General features: G+C 43.2%; 1 protein-coding gene across 4 annotated transcripts in view; it reads left to right on the top strand.

Moving 5' to 3' along the window:
* Positions 1-15382, top strand: part of usp42 (ubiquitin specific peptidase 42) — a 101803-nt gene that overhangs the window by 39693 nt on the left and 46728 nt on the right. For all 4 annotated transcript variants that reach the window (XM_078558855.1, XM_078558854.1, XM_078558856.1 and 1 more), the window contains 4 exons: positions 9645-9747; positions 10321-10388; positions 10619-10689; positions 12592-12674. In XM_078558855.1, coding sequence (XP_078414981.1) covers positions 9645-9747; positions 10321-10388; positions 10619-10689; positions 12592-12674 — 325 coding nt within the window. The remainder of the gene's footprint in view (positions 1-9644; positions 9748-10320; positions 10389-10618; positions 10690-12591; positions 12675-15382) is intronic.

The following is a 15382-nucleotide window of genomic DNA, read 5'->3' as shown; positions in this document are numbered from 1 at the left end:
CATGGCAAGTGTTGATCCGAGGACGACCTTTCTTCTGGGAGTAGTATGGTTTCCTTGGCTGAAGCCTGACCTTGCTACACACCAGGGAGTGATCAGTGTCACAGTCAGCGCTGTGATAGTTACTAGTAATGAGGACAGGGTGGTATGTCTGGTAATGTTGAGACCGAGCTGGTGCCTGTGGTATGATCTTGGATGTCTCCATGCCAGTTTGGACTTGGCTGTTCATCTCAAGAGTCCATGGTAACAGCGTAGCTCCAGCAACTTCTGTCCATTTTCGTTCACTTTGCCAATTCCCTGGCGCAATATGCATGTGGCCAAGTTGTAGTCAGTATCCAACCTTGTGTTGAAGTTTCCTAGAAGATACAGTCCCTCACTATCGGGCATTCTGCTGATGACAACTTCAAATGCCTCGTACAATTGATCCTTGATACCCGGGGTGGAGATGAGTGTCAGAGCATAGGTGCACATGAAGTTAACTAAGCCCATGTTTGTTGACAAGAGAAGTGTAAAAAATCTCTCAGCCCTCTGTGATGGGGGTTGGGGGGGTGGGGTTCAATTGTCGAGTTGAGCCTTCTGTGATTCATTGGGGGGCGGTGGGGTGGGTGTGGTGCTCAATCATCGAGAGTAAAGCCTATTTTACTGCAAAACCCACTCCATGCTCATGTGTTGCCTATTGAGTGTTCCCCTGCCAGAAGGACATGTAGTGTTTCTCTTTAAGGGATCCATTTTGAGTTTAGTTTCCTGCAGCGCAACAATGTCTACATTGAGCCGCGTAAGTTCTTTGTTGATTACAGTTGTTTTGCATGTGCCATCAACCTGCAGACAGTCGTTGATAAGGCAAGGATGCATGGTCATTGCATCCCAGCTTGTGATGTGCAAAACTGGTGCCTTGCTTGTTGAGTTTGTATTGCCTGGTCCATAGATTAGCGACCTGCCTTTTGAGCGATGACTCTCTAAGCCCCAGGCACCCATTGAAGCAACCAGGCTGTGGAGGACAGCACCAAACTGACTGCCAGCTGCCCAGCTTGAGGCAGGCAGTAGCTATCCAGTTACATGCCATGACCTCTCCCACAGTCAGAAGTAACCCCTGGCACTCGTGCTCTTCGCCATTTAGGAGAGAGCTTATAACAGGTAACTGTTTCTTCCCGTATTGTGCTAATGTAAACCACAGAACTTTTTTTTATTCATTCATGGAATGTGGGCTTCGCTGGCTGGGCCAACATTTATTGGCCATCCCTAATTGCCCTTGAAAAGGTGGTGGTGAGCTGCCACCTTGAACTGCTGCAGTCCAAGTGGTGTAGATACACCCACAGTGCTGTTAGGGAGTTCCAGGATTTTGACCCAGCAACAGTGAAGGAACGGCAATATATTTCCAAGTCAGGATGGTGAGTGACTTGGAGGGGAGCTTCCAGGTGGTGGTGTTCCCATCCGTCTAGAACCATAGAAAAGTTACAGCACAGAAGGAGGCCATTCGGCTCATCTTGTCCTTGCCAACCTGGGGACTCACAGGTGCACTTTCTAATCCCACCTTCCTGCACCCGGCCCATAGCCCTACAGCTTACAGCACTTAAGGTGCAGATCCAGGTACTTTTTAAAAGAGTTTAGAGTTTCTTCCTCTACCACCAACTTGGGCAGCGAATTCCAGACACCCACTACCCGCTGTGTAAAAAAATTTTTTCCTCATGTCTCCCATACACTTTCTGCCACTTATCTTGAATCTATGTCCCCTGGTTCTAGAATTCTCCACCAAGGAAAACAATTTTATCCTGTCCACTCTATCTATTCCCCTCATAATTTTGTACACCTCAATCAAGTCACCTCTCAGCCTTCTTTGTTCTAAGGAAAATAACCCCAACCTATCCAGTCTCTCCTCGTAGCTACACTTTTCTAACCCTGGCAACATTCTTGTAAACCTCCTCTGCACACTCTCCAGAGCTATTACGTTCTTCCTGTAATGTGACCAGAACTGCACACAATACTCCAGTTGTGGCCTCACCAGTGTTTTATACAATTCCAACATTATATCCTTACTTTTGTATTCTATACCTCTGCCAATGAAGGAGAGCATTCCATATGCCTTCTTTACAACCTTGTCTACTTGAACTGCTGCCTTCACGACCTGTGCACTTGTACGCCAAGATCTCTCACTTCATCTACCCCTCTTAGTATATTCCCATTTATTGTGTAATCCCTGTAACTGTTTGACCTCCCTAAATGTATGACCTCACACTTCTGTATGTTAAAATCCATCTGCCACTTTACCGCCCACTCCACCAACCCATCAATATTGTTTTGGAGATTATGGCTATCCTCTACACTATCCACTACTCGGCGAATCTTTGTGTCATCTGCAAATTTCCCAATCGTGCCCCCCACGTTCACGTCCAAATCGTTAATATATAACACAAACAGCAAGGGTCCCAACACCGAGCCCTGTGGAACACCACTTGAGACAACTTTCCATTTGCAAGGGCATCCATTGACCATTACCCTTTGTTTCCTGTTACAAAGCCAACCTTTTATCCAGTTTGCCACATTACCCTGAATCCCATGGGCTTTTACTTTCCTAACCAATCTGCCATGTGGAACCTTGTCAAATGCCTCGCTAAAATCCATATACACAACATCCACTGCACTACCTTCATCAACCCTTCTCGTCACTTCCTCAAAGAATTCAATCAAATTTGAGAGGCAAGACCTTCCTTTAACAAATCCATGCTGACCATCCCTGACTAGTCCATGCCTTTCCACGTGACAGTTAATCCTATCTCTCAGGATTGATTCTACTAATTTGCTCACCACCGATGTAAGACTAACTGGCCTATAATTGTTTGCCATTCACTTTGATCCCTTTTTAAACAATGGAACTATGTTTGCATTTCTCCAGTCCTCCGGTACCTCCCCTGTATCTAGTGAAGATTGGAAAATCATCCTCCGAACATCTGCTATCTCCTCCCTGACTTCCTTCAGCAGCCTCGGAAACAATCCATCTGGCCCTGGTGACTTATCAACCTTCAAGGATTTCAACCCTTCGAGTACTTCCACTCTCTTTATGATTATCCCGTCCAATATCTCCCAGTGTTCCTCCTGGACTACTACATCTACATCCTTTCCTTTGTAAACACAGAGACAAAATATTAATTCAAAACCCTTCCCACAGCCTCTGCATCTACACACAAGTTTCCATCTTCATCTCTGATAGGTCCCACTTTTTTCTTAACTAACCTTTTAGGATTAATGTATTGGTAAAACATCTTTGGGTTATCTTTTACTTGCTAATCTTTTTTCATGCCCTCTCTTTGATTTCCTTATTTCCTTTTTTACTTCATCTCTGCACTTCCTATATTCATCTAGGCTATCTGTTGCCTTTGTCCTTCTCGATGGCATTGGCCATGGGTTTGGAAGGTGCTGTTGAAGGAGCCTTGGTGAATTCCTGCAGTGCGCCTTGTAGATGGTACACACTGCTGCTACTGATTGTCGGTGGTGGAGGGAGTGAATATTTGTGGATGTGGTGCCAGTCAAGCGGGCTACTTTGTCCTGGATGGTGTCAAGCTTTGTGGGAGCTGCACTGATCCAGGCAAGTGGGGAGTATTCCATCAGACTCCTGACTTGTGCCCTGTAGATGGTGGGCAGGCTTTGGGGAGTGAGGAGGTGGGTTACTCATCACATGATTCCTAGCCTCTGACCTGCTCTTGTAGCCACAGTATTTATATTGCTACTCCAGTTCAGTTTCAAACTGGAGTGTCTTCTCCAGGGTGCAGGCCTGGACAAATAATATGGAGACACTGAGTTGCCCAAGCATTAGCGCCCCCCTTGGCATTGCTAGTATTGTTCAAAGGAAAACATGAAACCATTACTGTATGGTACCATCTCCCCTGCGGGAGTTGCCAGCAAGCTGCTTGATAGATGAGGGATTACCACCTACAGGACTCAATTCCATATTTTCTGTCAGGGTTTACTCCCTTAGCCGCCTTCTCTCCTGAGACACCCACAAAGCTGTGGGGCAATTTACCCATAGCTGGAGGTCTGATCTGTGGGCAACAAGCCGTAACCACATACAGGTTGGCCTATGTGCCACGAGCCTGTGGGCCAGACCTCCTCTGAGTCCCCTGTCGTTTAGCCTGGGTCCGCAAGGTACCCAGTTTACGTATACGTAGGGCTTTTTGATGAAGAGACTATGTTTTGGCGAGAGAGGCTTACGTGCTTGGCTCTCTTTTTTAATTATACTAACTAGCCAGCGGTGAAAGCTGAAAGCAAGAAGTGACAAGCAGACTGATCACTATGCACCGCCCACTATGCAAACACAGTTGATGCATCGCATCAACCAGAGAGACACAGACATTGTGGGGTGGGTGTGTGTGTGGATGTGTATGTACATATAGACCCCCAAGTTGTTGCCCCCTAACTGGTAGACAAAGTTTGAGATTTTAGACACTTACTTGATGAATTAAGTCACAAGATCGCACAGGTTTTGAACAAACAAATAAACTTAACTATACAAGGTCAGAAAGAAAAGAACAATTTACAATATCTATCTTATACTCTTAACATTCAGGGTTAATAAGGTACCTGTGAATTAACAGGCAAATTGACTGAACATACCGCTCTGCACAGTAAATGGCAGATGTGACCAAGATACAATTTGTGGATTTCTCAACAACCCACCCAGATAACAGTAAGCGCTGTGAATCAGTCAATCTCACTAAAACTCTGTCTCTCTCGCAAGAGATTCCAACCTTCACCTTCAAAGATCTCGCCTTGGAATTCTCTCCAAAAGTCACTCCAACTCGGATTGTGTCAACAACAGCCCACCTCACAGGGTTTTGATCTCGTCTCCTGAGATTCCATTCCCCTGGATTCCTGAATCCACACTCGAGCACCAAATTACAGGCACGACTTCAACTCTTCGGCCATGCCAAGCAGAACACTACTGCTTCAATGGGGCACCTTTGCCCCAATGGCCTGCAGCACGGAGTCGCCAACATTCAGCTGCTTTCTTCACATAAAATCTGCTCCCTGCAGCCCTTTTCCTGCTTGGAGCCTGTTTCTCTGCCCCTCTCTTTTTAACTGAAATGGGACCTTTTCCTGTCCTTGTCCCTGTCCCTCTCTGTAATTCTTCTTTTGGGACTTCTCCTTGACCCCTCTCCCTGCCCCCTGCCTGGGATACTTCCCTTTTATGGTGCTTTTTTCGCACCATTTTTCTTCTGGCAGAGGCTAGGCCCAAAGAATGTAAAAATGCTTATCTGCAAATGTGCAACCCGCTCCTGGTCTGCGCATGAGCAGAAGCTTCGAGGCCCGTTGGGAGTTAAAGTTCCCGACCTCTGCTCTCAGCGTTAAGTTTGACATATACATATCTCCTATACCCCATTTCCAAAATGAAAATTCTAGCTATTTTGCCCAACTTATTGGGATACATCTGCAAACCCTTTATATAAAAAGCACAATAATTGCAAACAGTTAGCGCTCTCCAGCATTCTATGATTTTGTTCCACCAACTTCAAGATTCTTCCCCTCAGTACTTCTGCTTAAAATTGAGTGCTGACAAACATATCAGGTTGCTAACTCTAAAGATCCAACTGTGCAAAAGGGGAATACACACAAATTAATCCTGCAGCACCAAGGTAACCATCAGATAATGAATGGTTTAATTCACATACGCTTCACATTTGTGATTTTTTTCCCCCTAAGCTAATGCACCTCCTCACATGATCATCCGTGCTTTATTGAGACATAGATTGGAACCCCTTTTCGTTATTAGTTACATTAAACATGCATACCACTTTATAGAGGTGGTTAACTTATTAACCATACTCCCAATGCCATATATTTTACAATGGACATTGAAAGCTTGTAAACAAATATAGAAACAGACAGAGGTATGCTGGCTGTCCGAAATCGTAGAATGTTACAGCATATGAGGCCATTCTGCCCATTGTGCCTGTGCTGGCTCTGAGAGTAAGCACTATCAAATTAATCCTCACGCCCGCCTCCTCTTTCCCCATGGCCCTGCAAATATTTTTCCCTTTGAACATTAAACCAACTTTTCACACCTTGCTGCTAACTTATAACTTATTAAAGTCCACTCCTGTCACAGCCAGAGGCTGAATTAAGTTAAACTTTACAATCAATTCAAGTAAAAGACAAAAATATTTTTAAAAAGCAAGAAAAGAAGTTCAGGCGAAAAATTACCAGCAACATTGCAGCCAACAGCACCCACCACTGATTCACCATAACTTCCTTGAGATTGTTTATCATTTGAACCACTCACTACTGCCATCCATTTGATACAGAAAACCTTCCAAAAGTCACTATTTCTGAATGGGGCTGTACTCCATGCTGCACAGAGGTTCAAAATCAATTGTCCAGTTTTGTGTCTCTACAGACCAAGGTGTTGGTATCTTTAACAAATTTGAGCCAGACAGTAGAATTCATTCAGGTGGAGGCCCCACCATTTCTACATTTCCTCAACTGTGTCTGCCCCTTCTGCTGCTGCTTCTCTCTCTGAGTAGCATCCCCAACCCCAGCCTGCCCATTTCCTGAACCTGAGCCAGGCCCCAGCCTCAACCCAGGCACCATGGCCACTGATCTTGGATGAGCATTGCTGAGTGAGGGCTCTTGTACATGTTGCTATCCTGCTCTCCCCTGTTCAGGTTTGGGTTCAGCGTAATGGCAGCAGCGGGACCAGCCAGAATAATTGCTCCAGTTCCTCCAATTACAAGTTCCCTCTCTCCCACTCTTACTGCTCCTCCAGTCAGTTCTGTCTCGAAGCAGCAAGGGTGAGAGAGAGTGAACCTGTGACTGGAGGAGCTGGGCAGAGGGCATGGGCAAGGCAAAATTTGTGATTGGAGGAGCAGCTCCTCGGAATCTATCTCTCCCTTGTATGGGGAAGACTTATCTCTCATTTGTTGTCCCCGTCGTTGATTTTTTTGGGGGGGTCTTTGAGGGTGAATCTGCCTATCCATTATTTTGAACCCTGCAGCAGAAGCATAGGAACACCACCACTTGAAGTTCCCATCCAAGTCACACACTATTGTGACTCGGAACTATATCTCTGTTCCTTCACTGTCATTGGATTAAAATCCTGGAACTCCCTAACAGTGCTGTGTGCACCCATACCACGTGGACTTCAGCAGTTCAAGCAGGCAGCTCACTGTCACCTTCTCGAAGGTAATTAGGTATGGCAGCAAAGTGCTGGGTACCCACATCCCATGAAAATAAATCATATGACATTTTTACATATTTGTGGAATTCTATAGCTGGTGGGCACTTCGATTTTGTTTGCTGCTAGCTGAAAACAGAACCTCAATACAGGCAATTGAAACACTCTAGTTGTCCTGCATGTTGGTGTCAGTTTAAAAGGTGAAGTCACCTCGCCTAGGTAGATGAATTAATATATGCTGAGCTGTATTTGTGGTATTGTAATTAGTGTAATTGTCCTGATGTTTAGTCATTTTGCGTTAGACATTGATTGTGAATGATGCCAGTGGTCTGCAAATTTCTGGTTGACGTAGATTGGTGTCAAAAGCAACACAAGGATGTTATACAAATTGGTGAAGTGATCTGGAGAATGAGCTACTAGAAAAGAAGGCAAAAGGTTAGCTCACTTTAATCACCAAATAAAAATGTTGAATGAACCACCCGGTCAATTCTATAATAGCACTTTCCTATAACTTAAACATTCCAGCTTACTTTTGACCTATCTAGTTTGACAGGCACCTCTTGTTGGCATTTATATAGAGAAGTGTTTTAAACAGGTATTAAAAAGAGAAAATGTTATTTCATAACTATTTCCTTGGTTTATGTAGAGGTTTTGAATTTGCTAAACCATATTTTAGACTTAAAGTACTCATGCCTCCAGTTTGTTACCAATGAAATTTAACAGAAAGAATGTGTATCTGAAGACCCTCTTGAAAATTGTTTCTGTTTGGTTATTACATGAGAAAATCAGATTATCTAAATAATACATTGGCAAAAACATTGGTTTGATTTTATACAGAAGGTTTATTTCAAGAATTTCAGTTCTTGGCTAGCTGATGCTGTAGTCAATGTTGGTGCATCTTGATACCCAAATTCCAATTTTCATTACTTGTCATTGTGCAGTGAAGTTTGTGAATACTTATACTTCCATGGGTTTCTGTTAACTTAATTCAGGTATTAAGCTGTTACCAACCAGAGTAGTTATTGTGACAATTAATGTAAAATGTAATGTTGAATAGTTGATTTCTTTTATTGCACACCTATGATAGTTTTAATAGCCCACTATTGATCCATATGGTGTACTGATGGTATGGCTGGTTTTGTGTTGGTTTGATTTACGGATTTGACTCTTCTGCTCTTGTTTACTGTTAATTGTTTTTATTTGTTGTGGAAACTCTTAATTTTGCTGTTTTTATTATGTTGAAATGTAGAAACTTGCAAGTTGTCTAAAATCTTAATACTCACTGGAATCAGAGTATTGATTTTAATCCGATACTATGAGGCAATCTATATAATTCTGTGCAAGTGATACTACTTTTCTCCTTGAATATGTTCATTTGCAAGCTTGGACAGCAAGATTGTTTGATTGTGGCAGACTTCACAGTTAATCCCAATCCTGAAGTCAAATATTTCTAAATTCTTCAGTAAGTGCCATTGGATAGCAATGAAGAATGAGACTCTGGCTGATTCCCATTCCCTGGATTCAGTACAATGACTTGTAATGTCCTCATTGACTCAGCATGGGAAATGAAACCTACGACTTATATGGTAGCTGCATTCTGATGTTATCAATGAGGGAGATAGTGACATAGTGTTAATGTCATTGGGCTAGTAATCCAGAGGTTAGGGCTAATGCTCTGGGCACATGGGTTCAAATCCCACTATGGCAGCTGGTGGAATTTGAATTCAATTCATAAATCTGGAATGTAAGGTTAGTCTCAGTAATGGTGTCATGGAACTATAATCGATTGTTGTAGAGACCCATCTGGTACACTAATGTTCTTTAGGAAATCTGCCATCCTTACCCGGTCTGGCCTACATGTGACTCCAGACCCACAGTAATGTGGTTGACTCTTAACTGTCCTCAGAAATGGCCCAGCATAGCCGCTCAGTTCAAAGGGCAATTAGGGATAGACAACAAATGCTGGCCTTGCCAGCAATGTCCATGTCCCATGAAAGAATAAAGGGAAAAAAACTGAACCACTGGGAGCAGGCTATCTCTCTCCTAATGAGGAATAGCTCCATAAACTGGTTAAATCACCCTACTATATTTCATATTTGTGATCAATGTGCTCATATTGTCCGGCTATTAGATATAGAGCACATCACGCCAAAGCTTGATCCTGTCCTCAGTCACATTTCAGCAGGAGTCATTTACATAATGATCGGGAGTAGAAATCCTTGTTGATTTCTTTTCCCCACTTCCCTCACTTCCCTTGCTAGTCCAGAGTGCTCAGGGCATTTGTGCACATGTCAGCCCTGACTACAGTCACAATTCAGCACAAGTCATAGTTTTTTATACTCGTATTTGTTCCCACCCAAACTTGTAGGAGAAACACTTGAAGTGACAGAAAACTCAATCTAATTTGTACTAAAAGTTTTAATTTTTCAAAATTATTTGGATTTGTATACTTTGTATCCATTATTTTAAACTTTCATTCTTTTAGGAATAGCAAAACATTTTCGATTTGGAAACCAGGAAGATGCACACGAATTCTTGCGTTACACTGTTGATGCTCTCCAGAAAGCATGTCTAAATGGAAGCAACAAGTGAGTACAAGTCTAAGTGAAAGTTTCAAGGTATTTAGAATGATTTTCTTTATTACTTTCAATGACTATTAATATCTATGCAAGACTACATATATGCATTATGTGAAATATGCCTACACAGCAAAATATATCAGACGACCATAGTTTAATTGGGCTAGCTTAAAATTACAAACATGCAGCAAAAAAATTAAAGATGCTTCCACAGTTAGCAGAAAAGTATATAAGTTTTTAAAATAGATTTATATCTGGTCGAGATTTATTTCATTAAAACATCATCATGCATTACTTCTGAATCAGGTTTGCTGATGTTGCCAGAGTGGGAGTTCAAAGCATAAGATAATTACTAAAGTTGCACCTTTCGAATCACTTTTTCCACTCTTGCTTTCCCATACACTACTGCTTGGAAAGGTTGACCCTATGTACATTGGGAACTTGTGATTTGCCAAATCATGAGTAGCAACGTGCCATACCACCAGACTGCCTTGAACTAAACTGGTACTTAATTTTAAGTTGAACTGAAGATTGATTTGAGCGTGAAAACTATACTAAATGTTCTTTCCGATACTTCTGTAGATTGGATAGACAAACTCAGGCTACCACAATGATATATCAAATTTTTGGAGGTTACTTAAGGTCGAGAGGTATGTTTCATTTATTTAAAGATCAAGTAGTTTTATATGTACGTGATGATTTTAAGAAAATAGATGTATACAGAAATTTAAAACCATGCATTTTGCTTACTGGGCAATAGTCGATCATTGCGAAGTTAGATATTTATTGCATTAAATTGTTGAACGCTTTGTAGTGATTTTATATAAATTTATATATTATCTTGCAGAGCATTTTTCTAACAACGTTTTTCCTATTTTAGTAAAATGTTTAAACTGCAAAGGAGTTTCTGACACATATGATCCATACTTGGATATTGCTCTGGAAATAAAGGTATTGCTATGCATTATTCTCTGCTAGCTGCTACGATTTGCATTTTTAAGATGCCATTTCTCCTCTCTAAATTTGTACTGCATTTCCTCTGAGTGGATTTTATTCCCTATGATTAGAAGTGCAAGTTCTTCAAGCTCTCTTCTTTTGCAGAGGTGACACTGCTCAGAATTAACAGCTGCTCTAACTATATTATAAACTATGCCCTAGAATTTATGCATGCATTTCCTGTTGTCTTCAGACAGTTGCATAGACAGGTCACAGTATTTGAATGGCTGTGGTCAAAATTGCATTATTAAGAAGCCATTTCTTAATAAAAAGCATTGGGATCCTTGGCTTTGTAAATAGAGATACAGGGCAGAATTTTCTGCCTGTCGAGCGGGCGGGCCTGACCCAATCGCCAGCGGGTGCGGAGCCGATCGCCATCAGCGATCGGGGCCGCACTGCCAGTTTATGTGGGCGGGCCTGAAATAGAGAGTACGCTCTTTTGTGCATGTGCCATTTCTTTTGTGCATGAGGCTAAGTGCAGCCTCAGGGAGATCGCCTGGACTTTTAAAAATATTAAAAATAGGGGGGGAAAAATTTCCCTTACATGTCCCCTCATGTGACAATGTCACAAGAGTTGGGACATGTTCATAATTTACAGAACAGCTTTATTACAATTTTTAAAACCCTACATGAAACCTCATCCTGCCGGTGGATGAGGTTTCATGTTTTTTCTATTTGCCGCTGGGGCTCCTGGCCGACCCGCCAACCTTAAGGTTGGATGGGCAGGTCCTTTAATTGGTTAATTGATCCTATCAATGCCTCAAGTGGCCATTGACAGGTTGGCGGGCCTGCAGCTGATTTTGCTACCCCCTGCCTTCCTGAAAATTTAAATGAGGCGGGGTGGCGTCGGGGGTTCTGTCCAACGTCATCCTGTGTTATTTTACACGTCGATGAGCGGGCCCTGCCCCCTGCTCGTCGACAGCAAAATTCTGCCCATAGAGTACAAAAGCAAGGAAGTTATGTTAAACCTTTATAAATCAGGCCTCAACTGCAGTATTGTGTCCAATTATGAGCACCACATTTTAGGAAAGATGCCAAAACCTTGGAGAGGGTGCAGAAGATATTTACAGGGATGAAAAGGAAGCATTTGCAGGGCTATAGGGAGAGAGCAGTGAAGTGGGACTAATTGGATAGCTATTTCAAAGAACCGGCACAATGGGCCAACTGACCTTTTCTATGCTGTATGATTCTATTTTGACACACAACAAAATACTAATGTTATGTTACAGATAGGAAGCAAGGAATTAGACACATTGACCAGAATTAAATATCAGACAAAGTACATTCTAAACACTGTGGCCTGTAAATCTTTGTAAACCTTCCGGGTGTCACAAGTCATCTTCTATTTCCATCCAAATTAGAAAAATACCAATTCATGATTTGGTGCAAATTGAAATAATTTAGAAGACTATACCTGTTAAGAAATGTCTGGAGACTAAAATCTTGTACAGCAATTACAGCATAGGAAGTGTAAATCTGATCTGAAGTGAGTGGGAAGGAGATACCCTGTAAATATTAACTTGCTTCCTTTAGTTATACAGGTAACATGTTTGTGCTACCCGGTAGATTCTAAACCCAAGTTCTGACCTTGTTTACGCTGCTTTACTTATTATAACTGTTTGGATTACTGGCCAGTTAGGTTACTGGTGATTTATGTGCTCTAATTCAACGGTAGTTCACACATGGTGTAATTCAGCTCTAAGTTTTCTTGAAAGATTGGCTTTAAATCCAAAATGATTAATTTTTTTTTAAAGAAACATTTTAAAACAAACTTGCAAAAAATTAAACTTATTGGAGTTCCCATTTGAAAACTTTGTCTTTATAAATTACCTGTGAAAAATATAAACTATTTTATAGACTGCACCAAACATCACAAAAGCTCTGGAACAGTTTGTAAAACCTGAGCAGCTGGATGGTGAAAATGCCTACAAATGCACCAAGTGAGTAAACATTCTCATTACAAAAATAAAGAATTGTTAGTAAGTTGTTGAATACCTCTTCTGTATGTAACTACTAATTTCTTCATGACCATGGCAGTGACCTTCCATATACACTGAATCATTCTGTTCTTGATTCCATTGTACTGTTTGACCAATTTGTAACACAGCTTGCTATCTCAGCATTGCCAAGTTCATTAGTTTGCAACCTTATTTGTAGGCTGGTATCCCATTTTTTTCTGCATAATAGATACAATGTTTAAAAAGTTCTCAACTTTTTAATCTCAAGTACAGAATTAAAACTACTAATGAAACAATATTTAGCTAAGCCAGGAAGTAAAACAATGCATAATCACAATGAGTTTCTCTTTGTGAAATATAACAGCAATGCTATTCCCTGCAGCTTTAATTTTAAATATAAGCATAAGGTATGAGAGTGCATATGAATCATTAATTTACAATGCTAGATCATGACATTACCCATTTGCCAACATGAAACAACTCACTGGCATACTAACTACATCTTCCACAGTTTCATAGAGCAGCACAAATGGCTAGATCCACCAATTTCTAAAATAGTGTCTCTGGCCGATGCAAGCTGGCCACCGATACCCCTCTGCTCATTTGCACTTGTCTGCGCATGCGCAGAAAAGCAATGATATCATATGCAAGAGAGGGAGCGCCGGTTGGATTTTATTCGGATTCTGATTACAACCTCCATATACTGTCTTTGCAGCTGCACGTGACAGGCCTGAGTTAAAGGGAAGAGCCTTTGGAGCGGGAGATTCAGAAACTGTGGGGAGACTGCCTGCCTGCCATGGGGCTCAAACTGGGTGAAAGGCTTCAGGATCTGAATAAGATCCTACCAGAAGAAGCTTTGGCGCTCCAAAGGCATATTATGGAGGCTGTAATCCAGAATTGCAGCCATTACTGGTTGGATCAGAAGCTTGCACACACACCATCATCCCCCACCCCACCCAATCCCAATCCCTGGCTGCATGCCTCCCCTCCGCCCCACCGACTGGGAGAAGGTGAGGCTTTTATAATCACTCTTCAATAACTGTTTGATAAGCATCTCTGCTCCTGGCCACTGCCTACTCCATCGCTCGTAATGACATCACAGAGTAAGACAGTACAGCTGCGCATTCACAGCCTTTCTAAAACTGCAATCTATATAAGTATGTATGAGTGTGTATGTACATATATATAATGGGCAGAATTTTACCCAATTTTACCCTTCTCGTGTGGGCACACGCCTGACATGCTCAAGCATGAAACAAAGTGCGTTGACGTCGGCCGAGCGTGCTGACATCAACATGCACTCGTGATATTCGGTAGGTCGGTGTGTGATGAAGATGGAGGCGCACCCGCCATTAACTAAGTGGCCAGTTAAGGCCTTTGAGAGACCAATTGTCTCCGACTTTATGTAGCCCCTGTGATTTTCAGGCTGTCGCACGGGCAAAATGGGCAGGCGGGCAGACCACAATTTACAAAACTTCATCCACAGGCGGGATAAGAGGGGTCAGTGGCCTTGACAAAGCAATTAGTGAGGAGTTTTGGATATCACTTGCTGCTTGCATCTGTGAACAGGACAGCTGCATTCGGAGCATTTAGAAGCTTCAGTTCAGGTCTCAATTTTGTCTTTCAGGCCCCCAGAGGATTCACACCACATGGGGCCTTCTAGGTATCAGACAGCTTTCCCTTACCCTGATAATGGGGGTTGTGATTTCCGCTGGAGGCACATTCTCTGAGGAGGAAGAGAGGGCCAGAAGGGGGAGGAGATCAGATGTCCCTATTCAGCTTCCAGGGAGTGACCTGTGAGAGGAGAGGCGCAGGCACAAGGGGCGCAGGGCCAACAGGAAGGCCAAGGCAGATGGGGCCGCAGAAGACGCCAATATCCTGCTGCCAGGGCTTTGAGGCAGCGATGCAGCTACCTCAATATGCCTGACGTGCAATGCCGAAGGAGGCTCCATCTCTCAAGGGAGACAGTGACCTCTATCTGTCAGAGGATCGGCCCTGAGATCAGCTCTGACTGTGTGGGTGGACACCCTATGCCAGTCACGGTGGTCCTAAACTTCTATGCCTCCGGCTCTTTCCAGGGGTCAGTGAGGGATCTGTGTGGAGTCTGCCAATCAGCTGTCCACAGTAGCATCAAACTGGTGACAGATGCTCTGTTGAGGTGTGCATTGACTTTCATTCATTACCATACAGACGAGGCCAGCCAAGCAGAGTGAGTCAGAGGCTTCGCAGCCATTGCTGGGTTCTCCCGCGTCCAGGGCGCAATTGATTGCACACGTGTGGCCATCAAGGTGCCGGCGGGTGACCTGCGAGCCTTCATCAACAGGAAGAGATTCCACTCCATGAATGTGCAGATAGTGTGTGACCACAGGATGCAGATTCTGAAAGTGTCTGCAAGGTACCCTGGCAGCTCCCATGACGCTTAACATCCTGAGACACTCCAAGGTCCCGAGGCTCTTCAGTGCTCCAGCCCGGCTGTATGCATGGCTGCTGGGTGACAAGGGCTATCGGCTCAAAAGGTGGCTCATGACGCCTCTCCGCCCCCACCCAAGAACAGAGGCCGAGCAGTGATACAACAGGAGCCACGCCTCCACAACAGTGGTGGTAAAGAGAACCATCGGTCTTCCCCAGATGCGCTTCCAATGCTTGGACCGTTCAGGGGGCGCGCTGCAGTACCCCCCAGATCTTGTGTC

The sequence above is a fragment of the Cetorhinus maximus genome, chromosome 15, assembly GCF_964194155.1.
Source record: "Cetorhinus maximus chromosome 15, sCetMax3.hap1.1, whole genome shotgun sequence".
Classification (NCBI taxonomy): Eukaryota; Metazoa; Chordata; class Chondrichthyes; order Lamniformes; family Cetorhinidae; genus Cetorhinus; species Cetorhinus maximus.
Note: the sequence above shows the minus strand (reverse complement) of the source record. Positions and strands in the feature narration are given on the sequence as shown.